Source organism: Enhydra lutris, unplaced genomic scaffold (assembly GCF_002288905.1).
Source record: "Enhydra lutris kenyoni isolate GAN:26980312 unplaced genomic scaffold, ASM228890v2 scaffoldscaffold87, whole genome shotgun sequence".
Lineage (NCBI taxonomy): Eukaryota > Metazoa > Chordata > Mammalia > Carnivora > Mustelidae > Enhydra > Enhydra lutris.
The window spans coordinates 2,245,001-2,268,040 of record NW_019154171.1 but is presented as its reverse complement, the minus strand read 5'-3'; the positions used below and the strand labels follow the sequence as shown (position 1 = coordinate 2,268,040).

Genomic DNA, 23,040 nt, shown 5'->3' with positions numbered 1-23,040 from the left:
GAATCAGGATCCATTTCAGGGATCAGGACCTGGGCCAGTCCTCTCCATTGTGGGACCTTCTCCAAAATGTCCTGATATGTTGATTACAGTCTAAAGGGAAAGAACGGGGGTGGAAATCTATACATTGGAAACAAAAGAATATCCTAATCTAGAACTCAAATAACACTGTTCTAAAGATAGTGTGTCTACCACTGCTCAAGTAAAATCAAACACAAAATATCTCCTATGAAATAAAATATTATAGAGAAGTGATCATATGAGGGAAAGAAAGATATGCCAGGAAACAGGCTTCAGTGATTCATTGAATACTCTGTTTTATTTGTATTTATTTAACAATTCATTTCAAGATCAAAAAGCAAACCTAAAAATATATTAAATCCAGAACCAGATCATTTTCAATTTTAACAAACAAAAAAATTTGGGCCATTACTCTACAATCGAATTGGCTCCTGTTTTAGGACACCTGTCAAGTATATAATAGTGTTAGGTATCACTTTGACAGAGAGCAGTCAGGTACCTCTGATCTCTGTTGCTGCACACTTGCTGTGTGGCTGCGGAGAAATTTCTAAACCTGCCTGCAACTCAGTTTCCTAATCTCAAAGTGGAGTTATTAATGGATCCCACATCACAGGGCTGATATGGAGGATACGTTGCCGAATGTATGCTAAATGCTGAAACAAGGCCAGGTAGGGGGGGTGTGCTGAGTATAGGCTAGCTATCTTTTTAGACGTTGGGACCAGGAGGCACCCAACGTTTACTAAGACCTACAGGGCAAGCATGGTGCTGGGCCTAGGGCCAGAGCATGGCAAAGTCAATAACCTTAATCATGTCTGCAGAGTCTCCCTTGCCATGTAAAGTAGCACATCCACAGTCACAGTCTGGGATTAGGGTGTGAGCATCATAGAGAACAACGCCTTACTGCTGCATCAATGTGCCAGGCACTGTTCTAGGTGCTGAGATCCTGCAGTGGGCAGAGATTGCCTGCCTTCAGGGAAGGTGCATTCTCCTGTGTAGTGAACAAATACATTCAATTGGGACACAATTGCTATGAAGAAACAGAGTAAGAGACAGTGAATGTGCTAGAGACAGATGCCTTAGCAAACATCTGAAGGCAGTGAGGACATGGGCAGTGCTGTGTAGAGAAGGTTGAAAGGTGAGAGGAGCAGTGAATGCACTGGCATGCTCGGCATGAAGGGGCAACGAAAGCAGTATAAGGAAGGGGGGTAGGTAGGAGGCTTAATCAGAAAGGCAGTGGGGAGAGGAGAGGGTCAGATCATGAAAAACCTTGTAGGACATGCTAGGTAGTACCAAGAAGAGCAGTTGGCTCTTATAGGTCATAGAGGGTCTTTGAGGGGTTTTAAGTAGGAGTGAGGTATGACCCAATTGAGATATGACAATAATGTGACTTAAAGTTTAAAAGTTGCTCTGGCTGCTGAGTGGAGGATAGAATAGAATCTGGGGTGGGGGTGGTTAGTAGAGGAAGGAGCAGAGATGGCAGTTGAGAGAAGAATACAGCAGCACAGGGAAGGAATGATTTGTTGATGGGTTGATGAAAGAAAGGAGTCAAGGATGATACCCCTTACCCCCAGGTATTTGACCTAAGAACATGACACGTTCAATTGCCTACTATTGAGCTAGAGAAGACAGCAGGAGAAAAAGTTCTAGCAAAAATCATGAGTGCAGCTATAGATGTGTTAAGCCCTGTTAGATATCCAAGGGTCCAGACAGGCTATTGGACATAAAAGTCCAGAGGTCAGAAAAAGCCTGGCCTGGAAACATGAATTGCAAGTCTTTCATCTATGGCGGATATTTAAAGCCACTAGACTGGATGAGATCATTTAGAATTGACTGTAAACCGAGTAAAGTTACCTAGACTGTGCCCTAAGTTTAGGAAGGTAAGGGGGTGAGGGCAAGCAAGAGGAGGAGGCCAGTGAAGATAGGAAGAACAAAGAGGGCAGCATCCCGAGGCCAGGTGGAGGAAGTGTGGTGAGAAGGGAGACATGGTCGGATGAGGATTGAGACTTGATCATTGGATTTGACAGTGTTCAGTAGCCTCCAGAAGAGAGGCTTTGTTGAGATGCACACAGCAAAAGCCAGACTGGAGTGGGTCCAAGAGAAGGAAGGAGAGGCAGCAGAGGTTTCTAGTGTAGACAACTTTTTTTTTTTTAATTTATTTGACAGACAGAGATCACAAGTAGGCAGAGAGGCAGGCAGAGAGACGGGGGGAAGCGGGCTCCCTGCTGAGCAGAGATCCCGATTTGGGGCTCGATTCCAGGACCCTGGGATCATGACCTGAGCCAAAGGCAGAGTCTTTAACCCACTGAGCCCCCCAGGCGCCCCTCTAGTGTAGACAACTCTTAAGTGAGTTTTGAGAAAAGGGGCAAAGAATGGAACAATAACTGGAAGGAATATGAGGTGAATGAGAGATGTTTTAAAGACCTGTTATGTTGCAGCAGATGTAATTACTGATGGGAATGATTGGGAAGGGAGAGAAAACTATGTGAGATCAACACCAGGTTGGTTTATGTGCAGCATAATCACACATAGAGGGCATCCAGTGTGATTGGGGAGAGTCTAGGGAAATGTGGGTAGGATTAGATGAAAGGAGTATGGCCTGCAAGAAGGGAGACCTATGTTTTACCTTGTAGGCTATAGGATTCTGACTGGGCTGTAGTGATAGGGATGAGAATAGAGGCTACATGGAAGGTGCAAGCAGGGGTAGGCTAGAGCACTGTGTAGGGAGCTGAGAGGCAGGGGTGGAGAGTGAAACCGATGGCAGTGGGAGCAAGCTAAGAGTTCTGGCATAATTTCATGGCCATGACTTTGTGCACATGAGAAACATTTCAAGTCCATGGTTCCACCACAAGAGGGGACGACTCTTATTTGGAAACTTGGAATTGTCTTTCATTGTCTAGCTAGTCTCTACCATGTTTGTTATTTTCTTTTATGTAGTTTTTGAAATGGTTAAAGTAGTGTGCAATGGAAATTTCAGGAAAACATCACCAAATGGTGCCACTTAGAGGTATTTATTTAATAAGGTGAAAGTGACAAGCAAATAATCTGAAGATCTATTTCTCAGAAGTAATTAAATACTGGAGAAAAAAATGCAGAAATGCAATTTAAGAAGACAGAGAAGCTGCCACTTAAAAGCAATCTAGTTCAGTTCCCAAAGTAAGTTCATTGCCATTATTGATCCCGTTTTATGTAAATCAAAAATGGCTATCAACATAAGCGGAGATAACATCACAAAGAAATGTGTCACACCTTGCCTTCCATAGCAACATTTGTGGAACAGTTCTCAACAGATTTTTCTAAACCCCAGAAATGATGACATAACTGTTGACCTTGTACTCTTCTAAGTGCCAAAATAAGACACCCTCAGGCATCACCTGATGAAATACCTTTAAAGCTGGAATCTGCAGCATATTCTTATTACTATCATTGTTATCATTAGAAATTATAATACTGGTAGATAAATAGATTAAGTTACGTTAGAGTAAAATCCTTCACAGTTCCTCAAAAAGAAACTTATTCTGAGATTGAACTATGATACAATTCTCCTTTCAGAGTAATGTGTGGATTCTACTGCAGGATTAACTCTGTGTGATAACTGGCTAATTTGGGGGATAGCTTGCTTGGGATTCCCTTTCCTGTTGTACTCAGACTCTTCCTTATATCTGCCCTCAGAATACTTGTTGCCTCTGTCACCACTGACATGGCCTGAGTAACTGGCCTCAATGCCTCTGGCCTTGCTTTTGCCAAGTCTATCATCCACAAAGTGCCAAAGGGCCAGAGGGAAATAAAGTGCACCTGTTTAAATGCTTTAAAGCTCCCACTACCTTCAGGACTGACTCTAGGAGTGCAGCATGGCATGTGAAGTCCTTTATGGTTTAATGTGTGCTGTCTCTCCACTAGCATGCGTTACTTTACTCACCAAAGATCGTTCTTAACCTCTACAAGCATCATTGTTTTCTTTCCCAAGTCCACTGCTCACAACCCCTTCAACATCCCCTTCTTTGACTTGAGAGCAGGTCAGTTCTCCTTTCTGGTGGCCCTGGACAGAGCTCCGTCTCTTTCCTTTAGGTTCCTAGAATGTCTTGTGCATCCTATAGATCCCTACACTTACCATGTTTCTGTTGAAATACTCTGTGAATGTGACCGATTCTTTTAGAACACAGCTGTGTCCTGCAGGTTGGGAATACTATCTTTGTTATCTTCATATACCCAGTACTCAGCACAGTACAAGATACATAAGTGGTTGACCTTCCAAAATACATTGTTGAGCTGAGCTGGTGGAATAAACACTGAGCCTAGTCATATAGCCTCTTGAAGACATAACAGGGGAGAGAAGCTCTCTGATGTCATGTAGAATCACTCTGGCTGTTGGCTTAAAGAGCAGCCTTTCCATTTCTAATCTAGATAGGCCTAGAGCCACCAGGGCTGCACACGAGCATCACTTGGGGACCTTAAAAAAAAAAATGCTGGTTCTTGTTTCTCCTGGATTGATTAAAGCCACATCTCTAGGGCCTAGAAATCAGAAAGAAGTTAATGCAGAAGTCCAGAATCAAATGCCCTGAAGAAGTCAGTAAGACAACAAGGAGGGATGGAAATTTACACAACTGCCAAGAGTTTACTCTTTCTGAAGACGCTCATATTTCTTTTTCTTAAACACTGTTAAATCCATTTGTGGACCAAATTTCTTGAGGTTCTCATTCTGACTTCATCAGAAGTCCCTGAATGGCCCAAAACTTCAAGTTGGATGGAGTTCCATTGCATAGCTTTTTGAGAAGCCCATCCACACCCCTGAGCTTCATTCTGCTGTCCTACTACACACCCATGTCCCTGTGCATTTCACAGCCACGGCCTTCCTTTCTCAGCTTAGAATATGGGACTCAGTGGCCTTATTTCCTTATTTTTCAAACTTTCTTCAAATTTTAAGGTCATTGTAAAAGAGCTTAAGTTTAGTGATCAAGACCTTGTATATTTTGTGCGGAACAATATTTGAGCAAGGAAATCTCAAGTGTTTTAAGAAGAATGGTTGGTTCTATATTTCCTTTATTTTATTTTATTATTTTATTTTATTTTTTAAATATTTTATTTATTTATTTGAAAGAGAGAGAGAGCGCACATGAGTGGGGTGAGGGGCAGAGGGAGAAGCAGACTCCCTACTGAACAGGGAGCCCTGACACTGGGTTGGATCCCAGGACTCCAGGATCATGACCTGAGCTGAAGGCAGATGCTTAACTGACTGAGCCATGCAGGCATTCCCTACATTTCCTTTATGATTTCCTTTCTAGAACATCAATAATCTGGCAGTGTTGGAACTCTTCACATGGACTAGATATGATATGTTTTTGTAGACAAAATACACTAAATATAAGGAAACAGTTCATATTTTAAGAAAACCTAGTTAATTAAGATTACTACTGAAGGGTCAGCCACCAAACTTTTAAAATATTTCTTATATGTCCAAGGCTATTGTCAGTAATAATGGGGATCTGGCCTCAGCTCACAAAGATCTACTCCCCCACAGAACTGAGCCTTTAGCTTCTCCTTGAAGCAATTGTGTACTCACAGTTGACCTAAGGATCAGCAGAGATCCTTGGTTGTAGTCGATACAATTAAGAAAAACTGAATTGGAATGCTGGCAAGCTCAAGCCTGCTATCTGACCCTAAGTGGAGTCAAAGAGATGAGTGCATCTTAAGTTTCCATCTGGAGGCCTCATAGATGTAACCATATGTTATTGCTCACTGAAGGCATAGCATTTTTATATTATTTTGTTTTTCATGTGGTTTCAACTAACCAAAATGGAAAAAAGCAAGCTGAAGTTACTTTATACCTTAGGAGCAGTCCTCGCAGATTATGCACCTCGAGAAAGGCACACCTAAGTTTGCCAAAGATCTGTGAGATTCTCCTGTGTGCAGGCATATCACATGTGTTCTATGAGATGGGGAGGACCTTCCTCTCCATGGCTGTGGAAATGTTGCATTTCATAACCACACGCTGCAAATTAACCATTTTTGAGGATAATCTGCGACCTCAGAAGGCTTCCTGGTTGTTCCTGAGAGAAAACCTCAACTCCTGCCCTGACAAGCATTTTCAGAGATTCTTTTAGAATGTTTCCTACCGCCTAGGTCCTAACTTCTGTAAAAAGAGAGAAGTCACAGAAAATCTCCAACCATGGCCTCTATTGTAAATAGGCCCTTAAATAATTACAGGAAGCCGTTATAGCAGAACAGGACCGACACTGAAATTGATCAGTAAATGGAAGGTGAGATTTGAAATGCTTAAGCCTTGCATTCATTGCATTGCTGTTGGCAATGATTTGGGTATTTGTGAAATAGGTTTCAGAGCCAGGTGAGATAGTGTTTCTTTGGAACTGTAGTGAAGCAGACAGAGTACCAGAGGGCCAAGGGAGGCAGCGGTCATGGAGATGACCCCTACAAGCACACAGTGTCTGGAACATCTTGGATGGTCAGTGATGCAGTCAAGGTTTGTCTCCCAATAGCTAGGGCTGTTCAGATCAAATGTAATTTAAGAACACTTCACAACAGATAATAAATAGCTTAGAAAAACGTACTTGAAACATTGATACACTTTTTCTTTTCTCTTTTTCTGATTCATAGTGATATTTTTATTTTTTAACTAAAAATTGAGATATAACTGATCATATAATGTGTTGATTTGATACATGTATATATTGCAAAAGGATTACCACTGTAGCCTTAGCTAACACCTCCATCATTTCTCATAATTATCATTTCTTCTCAGGCTTCTGGGTGGCTCAGTCAGTTAAGTGTCTGCCTTTAGCTCAGGTCATGATCTTAGGGTCCTAGGATCAAGCCCTGCGTAGGGCTCCCTTCTGGGCAGGGAGCCTGCTTCTCCCTCTCCCTCTGCCTGCTGCTCCCCCAGCTTGTGCTCTCTCTGTCTAATGAAAAAATTAAAAAAAAAAAATCCTTTCTTTTTTGTGGTTAGAACATTTAAGAGAGAATCTTTTGGCAGTTTAGAAGTTTATAATATAGTAACTGACTGTAATCACTATACTGTGCATTAGATCTCCAGAACTTACTCATCTTCTAGTTACAAGTTCGTATTCTTTGACCAGCATCCCCAGAATTCCCCACCCGTAACCCCTGCTAACTGCCATTCTACTATTTCTGCAAGTTTTTTTTGTTTTGTTTTGTTTTAGGTTGCACAAGGAAGTGATCTGCTTTCTCTGCTAGTGTGTATGCTGTCACCTCCATGCTAAGTAAAGAGCCAGTGAAGGCCCCCTCCCCAAACCAGACAGTTAGACATGGCCTAGAATTAAATAATCAAACTTGTTGATAAGAGTTATGACCACCATAAGAAGTGGACAGTGAGGCCAGGTTTAGTTTGAGCAGTTTACTCAATTAGACAAGTACAAAATGTCACTGTTTCTTTCTCTCACAAACCCAGGGGACAGTGGTAAGGCCTATTGTCCTAGTATTAGGTCTCTGAGGCTGAAGGTTTCATTATTCTCAAGAGTGAAACTGTGGTGGATGTAAGAGGAAGGGAATTTGATATTTTCAAACACTAAGTCACAGAGTAAAAAAAAAAGTCTGTGGGCTGTGGGCTGCATATGAACAGGACTGAATTTTAGCTTGTTAGAGTTTCAACTGTATACTTAATGGTGATGTGAAAATTAGATCAAAAGAACTTTATACTCTCTCATTCAAAAGGGAATAGCTTTAAAGCAGTAAAGAATTGATCTGTTTAGATGCAATCAATACAAATGACCGAGTTTCAAGAACTGGGTGGGGCAAGCATACATCGATTCTGCCCTCAACGTCCAACTGCTGATGGTTGGTCTAACTCTCAGTGCAGGGAATTTATGACAAAGAAATCGCCATTAGTAGAGCTGGGGCACCGTAAGAGACACTTTAGGGAAATCCCAGGGATCTCCTGTTCTTCTCCCAAGTGCCCAGGGTGCTAACTTCCTGGGACCCACAGCTGGCTTTCAGCGGCATAAGTTCTACCTGAAACCAAGCTATATGTGTAGGTCGAGGTCTAGGTAATTCCAAACATCTTGCTTTTTTGCAACATTTGAAAGCAGCCATAGAAACCTGTGGTGGGATCCATGTTCCTGAGGTGTATTACCTTCTTCTAGACTTAGGGTTTTTTTTCCCTTCCAAATAATTTCCTCAGTTTGCCCATGTCTGCTTGAGGCAGTTTCTCATTTCCATCTGCTCCAGATCATCTACACAAATGTTTGGAACCTGGATAAATGCACTGAATTGGAAAATCCAGGACTGTTCTAGGTTTTTCTTTGAAGGTTCAGCCTACTCTTCTTGGGGTTTTGCTATAAGTCTGATATGCTGGGTCATTCAGAATACTGTGCTCCCTGAGTCCCTGATCTGAGGTGATGCTGAGTAAACCCTGATAAGGGTTTTCAGTCCGGTCTTTACAATTCATGTCCCCTGGGTCATGTACCTTGGCTGGAGCTGAATGTGCTAGCAACAGCAGTGCCGGTGAGTGAGGAAGCCCAGAGACATTTCACAAACTTGATTGTTTCTGTCACCATATGCTCTAATTCTGGCATACTGCTCATGGCACAAATGCTCCCAATTAGGGATGCAGTGAAATTTGGGCCCACCAGTCTTTCGAATTGCATCATTTTGAACATCTTTTCCACACTCCACTGCTCATTACAGGTGATTCATTAACAATATGAAAACTCAGTTTTTCTGTGTTTAACCCAACCAAACATCTGAACTCTCCTAAGAGTGGATTAGGCACTGCTAGTCTAAGTTTTAAAAATGGCTATAATCCTAATAGAAACTGTGCCTCAGAATCAGGCAAAGATGGTTTTGAACATCATGTTCTGTTGATGGATGACCAGCCCAGAACCAGCACACTCTAATGGAAATTCCAGAATTAAGGCTTGTCTGTGAAAAACAATAGCCTAAATTAGTAGAGGAGATGGTTTTCAGGTGCCCTCCCTCCAAGGCAAGTCACCATATTGTTTTCTGGTTTCTGTATTTTGAGAAGAATTTGTAAATAATATTTAATGCACGTTTGAATTCTTGTTTCTCTGTTAAAAAGCTTTTCACAGATGCCAACCAGTTCAGTAAAAGATGAGACCAATGACAACATCACAATATTTACCAGGATCTTGGATGGGCTTTTGGACGGCTATGACAATAGACTGCGGCCTGGCCTTGGAGGTGAGTAGGTTCTCCTCTGCTGCAGCCCACTAAACTTGGCCTCACTCTCACATCTGCTGTGATGCAGACCATTCGTTCAAGAGCTTTCTTGCCAGGAGTTTGCACTGATGGTTGTTGCAAAGGCTCCCAGTATCCTTTGTTGTCATTCCCCAGGTACAAGAAGCTGGGGGACATGGTTTATCTGCAAACTCCCTTTTCTTCAGATAATCTATCCATTCTGCTTCACTTAGGGAGGAAACAGTTCCTCTGTGTTACTAAAGCCAAAATTACCTTATGCTAAGAAATAACACATAATCAACTTCCTACTCTCATATTGATGCAAATCCTTTTTGCAAATCCTTTCCACAATCCATTGTTTAATGCAATTGCTCTTTATATCTTCATATATTATGTTTACGTTTTTCACTAGGACCATAATCATTGTATTTACTTTAATCCCATGGAAGTTGATAAAAATAAGTGGTGAGCAAAACATGTTTTCAGGGCACAATTAGAACAACTTAATTTTGTGCTGAGACTCATGTGCTATCTCCAGGCGTGTGCAGTGCCCTTGGCTGTAGCTGATTTAGATGTGGTGCATTTGAACTTGCTCCATTAGGTAAGTTAGAGACCCTCTAGCAACTACATTCTTAGAGGAAAAAGTTCTTTTCCATTATTGCATTTTTAACAGGGAGATTCACTTAAAGCATGAATTGCCATTCACTACATTTTTGGCAGGAAATGTCCACAAAGCCTCCTTGACACCGTCTTACTCCACCCTCTGACTTATGCCCCTGGGCCTCTTATATCCAGAAGCCCCTGTCCCTTTGAACACATCCACGAGGATCAAAGTATGTAGCGATCCAGTGAGTTGCTGCTATACAGTGTTCTCTCCTCCATCCAGTATGTGGCACACTTCTGTGGCGCAGGATCCTGAGAACACCACAGAGAGCCAAAGGGTCTGGCTACTGGGGCTGGCATCTCAGTGGGCATCGAAAGCACACACATCATGCTAACTACATAACTACACACCATGCACATCTATGATTACCGTGCAGTGAGATGTCCAGAGAAAAAGGTCCCCCTCGCTACCCCCCCAGCCCCCTAGCTGTGACTCAGCAATGCTACCAATGGCATGGCAGTATTTATAGTGAACTGTAGTGTTCTGTTAATGGGCCCCATTCATGTCGACAGGGCCTGGGTGATGTCCAGGGAGCACACACTTTTCCCCCTCAATATTACTAGCTACTTTTATTGCTCTATAAATTTCAATAATTGTAACTGATATAATAGTCTGTCATGTTAGAAATTTCTAAACAATTCAAAATGCAACATAAGGTGAGATGGGTCTTCTCAAGTGGTCCTGTCCCAGGCTACACTGTGGACACGTTCTCATACAGCCTTTCCCAAAAACCACCCACTGCTGTAGTCTGGAGCTGACATTCTTTCAGATCTTAATCTCCTCATCAGAACTGCCTAACCCTTTTAAAAGAAGATGATTGGTGTGAGATAGTGGGTTACACAATGTGAGATTGGGAGTACTGTTCCAGGCTTAAGGAGGAGGAAAACTAAAGCCCACCCAGGTCCCACAGCCATGACCCCTTTCTTCTCTGTTCATGACTGATCCTCACCGGGCAAGAAGTACAATGAGAGCCAACACCCTTTCCTTACACGATAGGCATTTTATTTTCCTGCTGTAGTTTGGAGCAGTTTGGCTTCCTTTGGTGTTTTTTTCAAATTCAACAAACACATGATTAAGGCCCTGTGATTGCCAAGAGTGAGATTGGTTCCTAGACTAAGGACATAATGACGCTGTGATGGGCGGATCCGTGGGAGCTCCGTGCCCCGGCAAGAACCTGTGTCTGTGTTTCAGAACGAATCACTCAGGTGAGGACGGACATCTACGTCACCAGCTTCGGCCCGGTATCCGACACAGAAATGGTAGGTCCTAGGGCATGGCCCCACCCAGACCATTCTAAATAGGCACTGAAACAATTCCCCGAAGGGCCTTCTCTACTGACACGTTACCCGGTTGCCTTCCTTTGCATTAGGAATATACCATAGATGTGTTTTTCCGACAAAGCTGGAAGGATGAAAGGCTTCGGTTCAAAGGGCCCATGCAGCGCCTCCCTCTCAACAATCTTCTTGCCAGCAAAATCTGGACCCCAGACACATTCTTCCACAACGGGAAAAAGTCCATCGCGCACAACATGACTACACCCAACAAGCTGCTGAGGCTGGAAGACGACGGCACGCTGCTCTACACCATGCGGTGAGTACTTGCAGCTGCGGGGAGAGGGCACAGCGCTCAGGGCAGCCGCGCACGCAGCAGCGAGCACAGAGCGCGCACGCAGCGGGAGAGGTGGGGCTGCCCTTGGGGGTCCTACAGCTTAACGGGTACAAAGATTGTTGTGTGTGTGTGTGAGCACCTGCATGTTTGGGATAGTTTTTGCCTTTTGACCTGTCCGTACTGATGTCCATGCGGATTATTTCCCTGAGCTGCAGTAGGCCCGTGTGTTTGCTATCTGTACTTGTTGGCTCCAGATAGAAAGCGCCTTTGGAACAGTGACGTAGATAATGTAAGTTAAGGAAAATTTATTTTATACAAAATTTTATTTAAAAAGCTTTAAGGAGAATTATTTTTATTGAAGTTTTGCACCCTATAAATTTTAAAAGCCCAGTTCTCACATGTTTTGAAAACATTCCAATGCCGAGGTTAAATTTTAGTATTTCTAATTTAAAATGATCAGTAGTCATTTTTAAATTCTGAATTATTCATTGCCTTAGAGTAAATCAATACATTGACTGGCGAGAAAGACTCCTTTATAGCTTTTCCGTTTCCATGGTGGGCCTAAGTATTTTTCCAAAATTTTTTTTTTAATTAAAAAATTAAAAAAAAAACACGAAATCTAAGTTAAATTTTTTAAAAAGAAACAACATGTATTTATATAAACATTATTGGAATTTCTCTCTCCACCTAACTTATAGTTCTTTACAATAAACTCTGCCCTAACATATGTTCTGAGGAATGTTTTGACATATTGTGCCCCAAACCTATTTGACAATAGATCTCGACTTTTCTTATAACAGCCCAATAAGGATTCTGATAAATGAGCCTATAATACACACCTCAGCATTTTGTACTATTTTTTCACTCTTTTCTTTTTCCTACATTGATCTTAAACATGTTTTGACCATGAATGGAAACATAAATTGTGAACATCAGTGCCATGGGGCAGCCTGTTGTCCATGGACAGAAGTATGTGGAAAAGCTACAAAATATCTCAAGTGTTGAAAATTAGTCCTTGGACATCATTCCTGTAAAAGAGAGTCAGTCTGTGCAGTGACTCCAAGGGCACTTTGTTCAGCCTTGTGAACAGAGAGCAGGTGTGGAGAGTCCCAGGTCTTAGAAGATGCTGGGTGGGATGAATGATTGGATACCATTTATGTGGGGACCCCATGTGAGCCTGCTGTGTGCCTTCATTCTATTCATAGAATAAAAGTACCCCTAGTCCTCACAGATTATTGACCTTGATTCACATCTTGTTTCTAACACTGAGCAAGTGTAATTAGGCCCAAGACAGTGGGATGCTTTAATCTTGGTGCATGATTGCTTGACCAGGGCTAGGGAGGCCCCTTGTTTAGAAGGGGAAGGGATAGCAGAGGTTCCTCTTACTGAGTGTCTATATACCTGGCAACTTCACAAACAGCCTGGCCAGTATGTGATATCATTTGCATTAACCGACAAAGAGAATGAGGCTCAGAGAGGTTTGGTAATCAGCCCAAGGTCACACAGCTAGTGAGAAAACACCAGGAATTTGAATTCAGGTCTAACCAATTTTCTTGTTTAATCCACCACACTTGAAAATTGAAGGACACAGCATTACTAGACATATACTAGCTTTTTTCTTATTCTTGTCAAATATTATGCCCAGAAGGAAGATGATGAGAACCAGAGCAGCTTGTCAGCAGTAACTTTTCCTTGTTTATGCAAAGGATGTCTGCTAATGATTTGCGAAGTTGATTATGAGTTTTCTCTTTCAGTCATATACATTTGGAAAGTGTACGTAGTTCCACTTGAAAGGGTTATGAACTTTTTGTGATAGAACTATAGCTATAATTTGATAGATTTAACCTATTGATGTAGCAAAGACAGTGTGATAGGACTAATCACACAGCCATTGGTGTCTCAGCAGCCCCACCCTGTCAGTGTTAGAGCCTTTCTGTTTAGCATTTGGGTCACTCCTGTCAAGCCTTACAAAAACAATGGTATACTTAGATGTGGTAATTCCCATGTAACATCCATATTAAGGGAATAATTAAGAATATAGACTAATCTTTAGGTACAAAAATTTCTATTAATATGTTATTGTGGTACCAATCATTTAAAGGAATCTAAAAAATTCGCATTTTCCAACTAAAACTATGTTTTTACATTTTTTTTAAAGAGAGAGCATGAATATGCGGGGGCAGGCGGGAGGAAGAGGGAAAGGGAAAGAGAGATTCTTAAGTAGGTTCCACACCCAGCAACAGAGCTTGATCTAATGACCCTGAGATCATGATCTGAGCCAAAACCAAGAGTCAGAGGCTTAACTGACTGAGCCAGCTAGGCTCCCCAATTTTTATTTTTTTATCCAGACTTTGGACCTAATGAAAAAGATGAAATATGAAAGTGTAGAACAAACTAGGGTTCATGTGATGCTCTGAGACAAATGTCTAATAAAATACTGTTATCAACTTCTAAAAGTAACTCCGTAAAGATTATGGTACATGGATGGCGTTTATTTGTGTAAAATCCCTCCCATGCCCCAGAGATCATCTGAAGTAACATTCAAAGATACACACAGTTCTTAAGATGGAATTCTTTAAATAGGTGATTCCAAAAAAGCCAAGGGAACATTTGTTCCCAAATGTCTGCCAGAAAGTCTTAGGTGCTTGCCTGGAAGTCATTACCAATTTTGATTCTGAAGAACTTTCAACCACCAATGGGGCATCTGCTTATAGGATGTAAAGGTAAAAATCATCAGCTGCTCAGGATAATTCCATGGAGAACAACAAACATTTCTGGTTGGGCCCTCAAGAAGAGGATGCATATAGAGTACTGAACAATTTGTTGAGGACAGTCTTTCAACAAACAGAGGGATACATTTTACAAAACTATCCCCAGAGCTGTGCTTTAGACATTAGACAGGTGGTCAGGATACCTCAAAGGGAACCCTAACATGGCAATTTCCTGGGCCTTCCCTTGCAGAACTGGAGAAAGGGGGTGCAGAGCCCAGAGCGCGACATCAGTCCATCCAGGGACCAAAGGACTTGTCCTTCTGGTCAGCCTTGCTATTTTTTTTTTTTCTTTTTTTCCTGGGTAGAACTTGTGGTTGTCATCATACAGCGGGAGGTCCCAATTCCACACCCAGGCAAACCCATGCAGTATAGGATGACTATATCTCTCAGGGAACATGCCAAATCTGATGATCCATTTTCCTTTATGAAAGTGTGAGCTGGGAGACAATGCCTTCCTCTCATCTCTGCATTCCCCCATCTTCTAATAGTGCAAACTCTTGTGAGACCCACTTTAGGGCACAGTTCCCTGGTCTTTGAGCCTCTGGCAGAAGAGCAAGTCTCTCTTATTTTCTGATGATGGAAACCACAATAGGCAAGAAAGAATTTACTAGAAGACAGTCTCTGCTAGGACCACATGATTCTGCCTGTCTCAGAAAACCTGAATGCCATTCTATCCAAGATCTCCCTGCAAAAGGCCTGTAATAGAGACATGCGGGCAAATATTTTGCACTTCCTTTGGACCACTGCAGGGGTCATAGAATGCACTGTACATAGTAAAAGTACTGGACAGAGTCATGCACTGCATGCCACTCCACATTGTCACTTTCACACACTACATATTTGCCTGTGCTATTTTTATATGAAAAAGGCATTTTTTACAATTTTTATAAACATCTTTATTATGTGTGTTTTTAAACACCACTCTGAATGCATTTAAAAATGGCGAACACATCTCTTCACTTAAAAAAAAAACACTGTTCTTTTCCTACCAAGCAAATACAGAACTTTTAAATTTAGTTATTACAATTGTTTTTAAATAGTTCTTCATATGAATTATGGAAGATCTATCATCTGTTCCCTGAAATAACACTCTTCTAAAAGTTTCCTGCACATACAGATCTCATAAGCATCTTTATTACATGTGCTTTTGGCACTTATCTTAAGAGAAAGGTGTATCTTTATCATTGCTTACACCCCATTTAGATTTTCATCAGTGGAAAGCCTTGCTTTGAATTGAACTATGATGTAGTGAAAAGAGCATGGACTTTAGGGTTAGACTGACTTAAGTTCAAGTCCTGACTCTGTCACTTAGTAGTCATGCGTCCTTGGTCATTTTATCTTTTAGAACCATTTTTGTTGTGTTTCTTTTCTTACTAAGCAGTATAGCTGTAGGGTCTGAGAATTTGTTTGAAAACTAGTAGTAGATACACTAATTCCTGGAATGGCCACTGGGAGGCAGCATAGTCACATTTTTGCATAGTAATTGGTGGCATCTGTTAAAGTTAGAAGACCAGTAATTTGAAGGAAGTTATATGTATATTATACGTGTTTGACTTATTTAAAGGAAATTATACATTTATAAGTAGAATTTTTAACAGTGCACTGATATGTATATGTACCCTTATATATCTGTATTTATACACACATATACACACACCAATGTGTAGATAAAAATGTCTTTCATGATGCCAACAGATATGCTGGCTAAATATTGCAATATTTAAGATAACCTTTATTTTAATGACAAGAACCAAAACGTGAATTAAGAATTTGTAAAACATGGAAAATCCCCAAGTATGGAATACAGCAATAATAACACTCAGACCAAAGGGAATCAATGTTTAAAGTTTGGTGTGTATCATGTACATGTGTTTTTATGTGTATACCAGTGTATATCGGTGTATGTCTGCATACATACTCTCCTATAGCTTTTGAATGGTCTCACTTTCTGAAGAGTTTTTTGTAAGTAGTTTTTATAATTTAAAATATATTGAAAACTCTGCCTCACCCCCCCCAACATTAAACATCATTCTGAAATGTCATGGTCCATCACGTTCCATCATGTGCATATCCTGTCATTATATGGTGTCTTAACAAAAATTCACGTCCTTTCCATTTTTCCTGTCATAAGCAACATTGCCATGCGAACTCATAATTATATCTTTGGGATAAATTCCAATAACTAACCAAAAGGTGAGACTTTTGATATCCACGTCCAAATTGTTCTTTAGAAAAACTAGCAATATCCTTTTCACCAGGAGTGGGAGTGGAAATCCTGTCTATTACTTCTGTCTTCACACTTGATATGCAAAGATAAAGATGGAGTGTTGCCCATTTTTGCTACGCAAGATGTTATTGGTAGCCATTGTCTAAAAGTTGACTCATCCTGAGATTTCTAGTAACATGGGCTTTCTTCTTTCCCTTGTCATTTTGACTCCCACAGGACAGCATGTGCACTGTCTTGACTAAGAAGGATCTAAATTTGGGGACATGCAACCTGACCTGCACACCACCACTCTGATCTCCATTACACACACATCCACACCTTCCCTCAGTTTCCTCAGCCATTGAAAATCAAGACTTCCCCAGGACTTCTTCCTGATGTCTCCTGCTCTCCGTCAGTCTGTTGCACCCTGACTCACCTGTGGGTCCTCTGTGTTTTGTGGCACCCTGAGTAATCTCATTCCCTGCACCTGGCACCTGGGCTGGCCCTCAAGAGGGCCAGTGTAGGGCCCTGTTTATGCAAGGACAGTGGTAATGGAATGCATGGCACTGCCTTCTCTTAGCCTAGGCCCTCCCACTTCTCAGACCTTAGTTTGAGGGATTGAGACGGAGACCTGCAGAACTTCTCTTTCACAAACATGCTCAGTGCATAGATTTCCACCAGTTTATAAAGACTTGAGTTGATGTTTGGCTAACAATTTGTATTTGTGGGATACAAATGAGGATATTTTAATGCATACTTCTTGCATATTTGGTTTGAAAACATGACTGGAATAATCCTGGGTCAATTCAATCTGGTCAGTCTGGACTTTTGGACTGTTAGGCACACATTTCATGAAGGACACTTCATCTTTTGCAAATGGGCCATATCCAGCACAATTTTGTCTTCTGAGGTCCTGACCCCACAGAGGCTGTAAGATACTCTCTGCTAGTGAGAGAGAAGCCAGGCTCCTGGTCAGCTCTTCACTTTCCTGTCCAGGCAGGGACCTTCTTGGACATGAGCCACCTACAAGCTTGGGGCCATGTCTTCAGAAGTTTTCCAGGAATCTCTAGTGACTGCTCTTTGGAGGTGATGGTTGCAAGTTCTGGGTGGAAACCTCCAGGAAGCTGCTGGCTAGGGTCTTGGCTCCAGGACCCCCTAGCCCCAGGCCCCCAACCTCACAAAGTTAATGTCTGAAAAGAAAGAACCATTTAAGCTGATCTGCTAATTATTTTTCAGAAACGTGTGGCCTTTATTATGTGCTGGGTGCTCCAGAAACGTAATTTCTTAAAACCCTAAGAATTTAGTAGCATCATTATGCCCATCGGCAGATGAGGAATTAGACTATCACTAAAGCCCAAATGCCAAATCCATCTTCCTATATCTATTTTGATATAATATCTAAGAAGTATGCAGTAGGAAACTGCACACCTTTTTGCCAACACAGGTGAAATAATGTCCACCAGGTGGTGCTGTGCCAATTTAGGATAGAGAGCGTTTCTGACCCTGCTACTTCTATCAGATTGAAGTAAAGCACTGGTTTTACTTTCGGGGCGGGGCGGGGGACACCTGTTGCATTTCTGAAGTGTGTTGCATGGAAATGAAGTTGGCATATCTGCAACAGAACTGAGGATGCTCAGAGCCAAGAAATCCATCCTTAGCCCCACACTTTCCCCAGTGTATAATCAGCTTGAAACTACCACCAAGCCATTGTGTCACCAGAGCACTGACTTACACGTTCAAGGGGGTGCTGAAAAGGTCCTTCCCTCCCTTCACCTGGAAAAAGTGAATAACCAGCTCTCCTCTTATTAACTAGGATTATGGTCAACGAATGCTAAAATTGGTCATCTCATCTCATGCTCACTCTCTCCATGCTTTGAGTTTGAGATGATCCATAAATATTAGACAAGTGTCTTGGGTAATATTAAATTAGAGGAGTCATTGTCTTGGTAATGTGGCCAATGCAGTGAGGCTTTCTGTATTTGCCCTGAAAATAATGAGGAATTTGTCTGATGTGTATGGAAAGAAAGGAAAAGTGATGCTTATGGAAAAGAAGGAAAAAGTGGTAGAGTCCTCCACACTTAAAATATTTCCTAGGTAGCCTGGAATCATGAGTTTTTGTTATTCTCTCTCCTATAATCTATGTTTTTCAATACAGTAGCCTATAGACACATATGGCATGTTAAAGTTAAATCAAATTTCAGGGGTGCCTGGGTGCTCAGGCACCCAGGTGTTAAATCAGATTTGAGGGGTGCTCAGTTGGTTAAGCCGCTGCCTTCAGCTTAGGTCATGATCCCAGGGTCCTGGGATTGAGCCCCATGTCAGACTCCTTACTCTGCAGGGAGCCTGCTTCTCCCTCTCCCTGTGCCTGCTACTCTGCCTGCTTGAGCTCTCTCTCTCTCTCCCTGTCAAACAAACAAACAAACAAACAACAACAACAAAAAAACCCATAAGCTCTCTCTTAAAAAAACAAATTGAAATTCTGTTCCTTAGTTGTATTAGCCTGTGTCAAGAGGCCAGCAGCTAGTTGTGGAGTGGCTTCAGTATTGGACAGAACAGATATAGGACATTTAGGTTATCACAGAAAGTTCGGTTGCAGTTAGCCTGGTTTAAGAGAAGCAAAAACAGTTTTTAGTGGTCATCTTTATCCACTGGCCCTTATTGGCTTATGATGTGCAAAGCACCATAAGCCAATAGGTATGAATAAAAAACGGTGGTGCAAGGATGCTGGGACTCCTCAGATTTCAAAAATATTTTAAAATAGTTTAAGGATAGTTAAAGCATTTATGCTATAATCGTTTACTTACATATTTATTTTTCAGGCTTTCTGAGATGTAACTGACATAATATGGTGTAAGTTTAAGTGTACAACATGTTGATTTGATACACTTATATATGGTAAAATGATTGTCACCTCCCAGATCACATAACTACCTCTTTTTTCTTTCTTTTTGATGAGAACATTTAAGATGTACTCTCTTAGCAACTTTCAAGTATATAATACAGTATTATTAGATGTAATAATTATACTATACATCAGATTTCCAGAACTTAATCATCTTATAAGTTTATACTTTTGACCAAATCTTCCCCTTTCCCACACCAGCCAGCCCCTGGCAACCATCAACCTACTCTCTATGAGTTCAGATCTTTTAGATTATGCATTTAAGTGGTATCATATAGTGTGTCTTCTCTGACTTGTAATGTGTAACATAATGCCCTCAAAGTTCATTTATGATTACTGTAAGGGGCATGATTTCCAGTTTTCTTATAGTTGAATAATACTCCATTTTATAAATACACCACATTGTCTTTACCCATTCATCCACAGAAGAGCACCTGGATAGCTACCAAGTTTCTCGACTATTGTGAATAATGCTGCACTGAATATGGGAATGCTGATGTCTCCTTGAGATCTTAGTTTTATTTACTTTGGCTATATACTGAGACGTGAGGTTATGGGATCATATGGTAGTTCTATTTTTTTTCTTTTTTGAAGAACCTCTATATTGTTTCCATAGTGGCTATACCAATTTGCATTGCCACTAACAGTTTACAAGTTTTCTCCACATCCTTGTCAACAGTTTTTATCTCTTATCTTTCTAATGATAGCCATCCTGACAGGTTTAGTTACTATAGTCCACTTCTTAATTTTTGCTTTTGTTGCTGGTGCTGTTTGTTGCCAAAATATCGTTGCCAAGACCAGTGTCAAGGAGCTTTTCCCATGTGTTTTCTTCTAGGAGTTTTATGGTTTCAGGTCTTATATTTAAGTCTTTAAATATTTAAAAAATTCAAGTTATTTTTTGTGAGTGATATAAGATGGGTTCCAATTTCATCTGCTTACAGGTAGTTGCCCATTTTTCCCAACACAATTGAAGAGACTATTCTTTTCCCAATGAGCTTGTTTAGCTCTTTTGTCAAATGTTAGTTGATTGTATATATGAGCATTTCTTTCTGGGCTCTTGATTCTGTTCCATTGGCCTATGTGTTTATATTTAAGTGAGTACAACCTAGTGCTTTGATTACAGCAGCTTCACAATATAGTTGAAATCTGGAAGCGTGATCCTCTAGCTCTGTTCTTCTTTCTAAGGACAGTCTTGGCTGTTTAGAGTCTTTGGTGGTTCCATAGGAATTTCAGGATTGTTTTTTCTACTTCTGTGAACAAGTCCATTAGAATTCTGGTAGGGATTACATTGAACATATAGATGGCTTTCGGTAATATGGACATTTTAACAAGGTTGATTCTTCTGATCCATGAACACGGGATTTGTGTTTGTTCATATTTTCTTCATTCAATTTCTTTCACCGAAGTCATGTAGTTTTCATCTTTAACATCCTTAGTTAAATTCATTTTTAAATCTTTTATTGTTATTTCATTTTCAAATGCCTCATTGTTAGTGTAGCGAAACACAACTAATTTCTGCGTGTTGGTGTGGTATTCTGCAATTTTGTTAATTATGACAGTTTCTTGGTTGAGTCTTTAAGATTCTGTCTATATAAGATCCTATCATCTGCAAACAAAGAAGACTTTTACTTATTTGTTTCCAATTTGGATACCTTTTATTTCTTTTTCTTCACCAATTTCTCTGGCCAGCACTCCAGTACTATGTTGAATAGGAGAGGTGAGAGTGATCTTAGAGGAAAAACTTACAAACTTTCATCATTGAGTATAATGTTAGCTGTGGTCTTGTCCTATGACTTCTTTATGTTATGTTTCTTTTATACGAAATTTGTTCAGTGTTTTTACCATGAAAGGGTGTTGTAGTTTGTCAGATAGTTTTTTGCATCTATTGACATGATCATATGATTTTTATCTTTATTATCCTATTAATTTGGTGTTTCATATTTATTGATTTGTGTATATTGAAAAATCCTTGAATCCCAGGAGTAAATCCTGCTTGATCATGGTGTGTGGATCTTCTTTTTCTAGTTTTTATTTAAAATCTAGTTAGTTAACATATGGTGTAATAGTAGTTTCAGGTGTACAATATAGTGATTCAGCACTTCCATACATCACCCAGTGCTCATCACAAGGGCTGTCCTTAATCCCCATCACCTATTTAACCCATCTCCCCACCACACTCCCCTCTGGTAACCATCAGTTTGTTCTCTATAGTTAAGAGTCTGTTTCTTGGTTTGCCTCTCTCTTTTTTTCCCCTATACCCCTTTGTTTTGTTTGCTTTCTTCACATAATACTCTCTAGCTCCATCCATGTCAGTACAAAAGACAGGATTTGATTATTTTTAAAGGCTGAGTAATATCCCAGTGTGTGTGTGTGTGTGTGTGTGTGTGTGTGTCCATAATTTGGCTATTGTAGATAATGCTTCTGTAAACATCAGGGTGAATGTATCCCTTTGAATTAGTGGTTTTGTATTTGGGGGGTAAATATCCAGTAGTGCAATTGCTGGATGACAAGATAGTTCTGTTTTTAACTTTTTGAGGAAACTCCATAATGTTTTCCAGAGTGGCTGAACCAGTTTGTATTCCTACCAACAGTGCAGGAGGGTTACCCTTTCTCCACATCCTCACCAACACCTGTTTTCTCTTGTGTTGTTGAGTTTAGCCATTCTGACAAGTGTGAGGTGGTATCTTGTTGTGGTTTCAATTTGTATTTTCCTGATGATCAGTGATGTTGGACATCTTTCATGTATCTCTTCGCCATCTGATTGTCTTCCTTGGAGAAATGTCTGTTGCTTCCTTCGGCCATTTTTAATTGGATTATTCATTTTTGGGTGTTAAATTTTCTAAGTTCTTTACATATTTTGGATGCTAACTCATATGTCATTTGCAAGTGCCTTCTCTTATCCTATAGGTTGTCTTTTAGTTTTATTGATTGTTTCTTTTGCTCTGCAGAAGGTTTTCATTTTGATGTAGTCCAAGTAGTTTATTTTTGCTTTTGTTTCCCTTGCCTTAGGAGACATATCTAGAAAGAAGTTGCCATGGCTCATATCAGAGAAGTTAGTGCCTGTGTTCCATTCTAGGATTTTTATGGTTCTGAAACCATAAACCATGTGAGACCTGAGTCTGAGTCTCACATTTAGGTCTTTGATCCATTTTGAATTTATTTGTGTATATGGTGTAAGAAAGTGGTTCACTTCGTTCTTTTGTATGTTGCTCTCTAGTTTTCTCAACACAATTTATTGAAGACAGTTGTTTTTGCATTGAATATTTTTTCCTACTTTGTTAAAGATTAATTGACCATATAATCATAGGCTTATTTCTGGGTTTTCTATTTTGTTCTAATGACCTATGTGTCTATTTTTGTGCCAGTATCATCTTGTTTTGATTGCTACAGGTGTGTAACATAACTTGAAGTCTGGAATTGTGATGCCTCCAGTTTTGCTTTTCTTTTTCAAGATTGCTTTGCCTATTTGGGATCTTTTGTAGTTCCATACTGTGGTTCTTTTAATATAGTGTTGAATTGAACTTATTAACATTTTGTTGTGAATTTTTGCATCTGTATTCATCAGGGACATTTATCTGCTCTTTTCCTTTTTTTTTTAATTTTATTTTTTATAAACATATAATATATTTTTATCCCCAGGGGTACAGGTCTGTGAATCGCCGGGTTTACACACTTCACAGCACTCACCATAGCACATACCCTCCCC

The 23,040-nt window shown here is 40.5% G+C and overlaps 1 protein-coding gene across 1 annotated transcript in view; it reads left to right on the top strand.

Annotated features, from left to right (window-relative positions):
• The window catches only part of LOC111161924 (gamma-aminobutyric acid type A receptor alpha5 subunit), an 88,523-nt gene that overhangs the window by 4,712 nt on the left and 60,771 nt on the right, over positions 1 to 23,040 (top strand). The window contains exons 2-4 of the mRNA XM_022525997.1: positions 9,065 to 9,186; positions 11,039 to 11,106; positions 11,217 to 11,437. Coding sequence (XP_022381705.1) covers positions 9,065 to 9,186; positions 11,039 to 11,106; positions 11,217 to 11,437 — 411 coding nt within the window. The remainder of the gene's footprint in view (positions 1 to 9,064; positions 9,187 to 11,038; positions 11,107 to 11,216; positions 11,438 to 23,040) is intronic.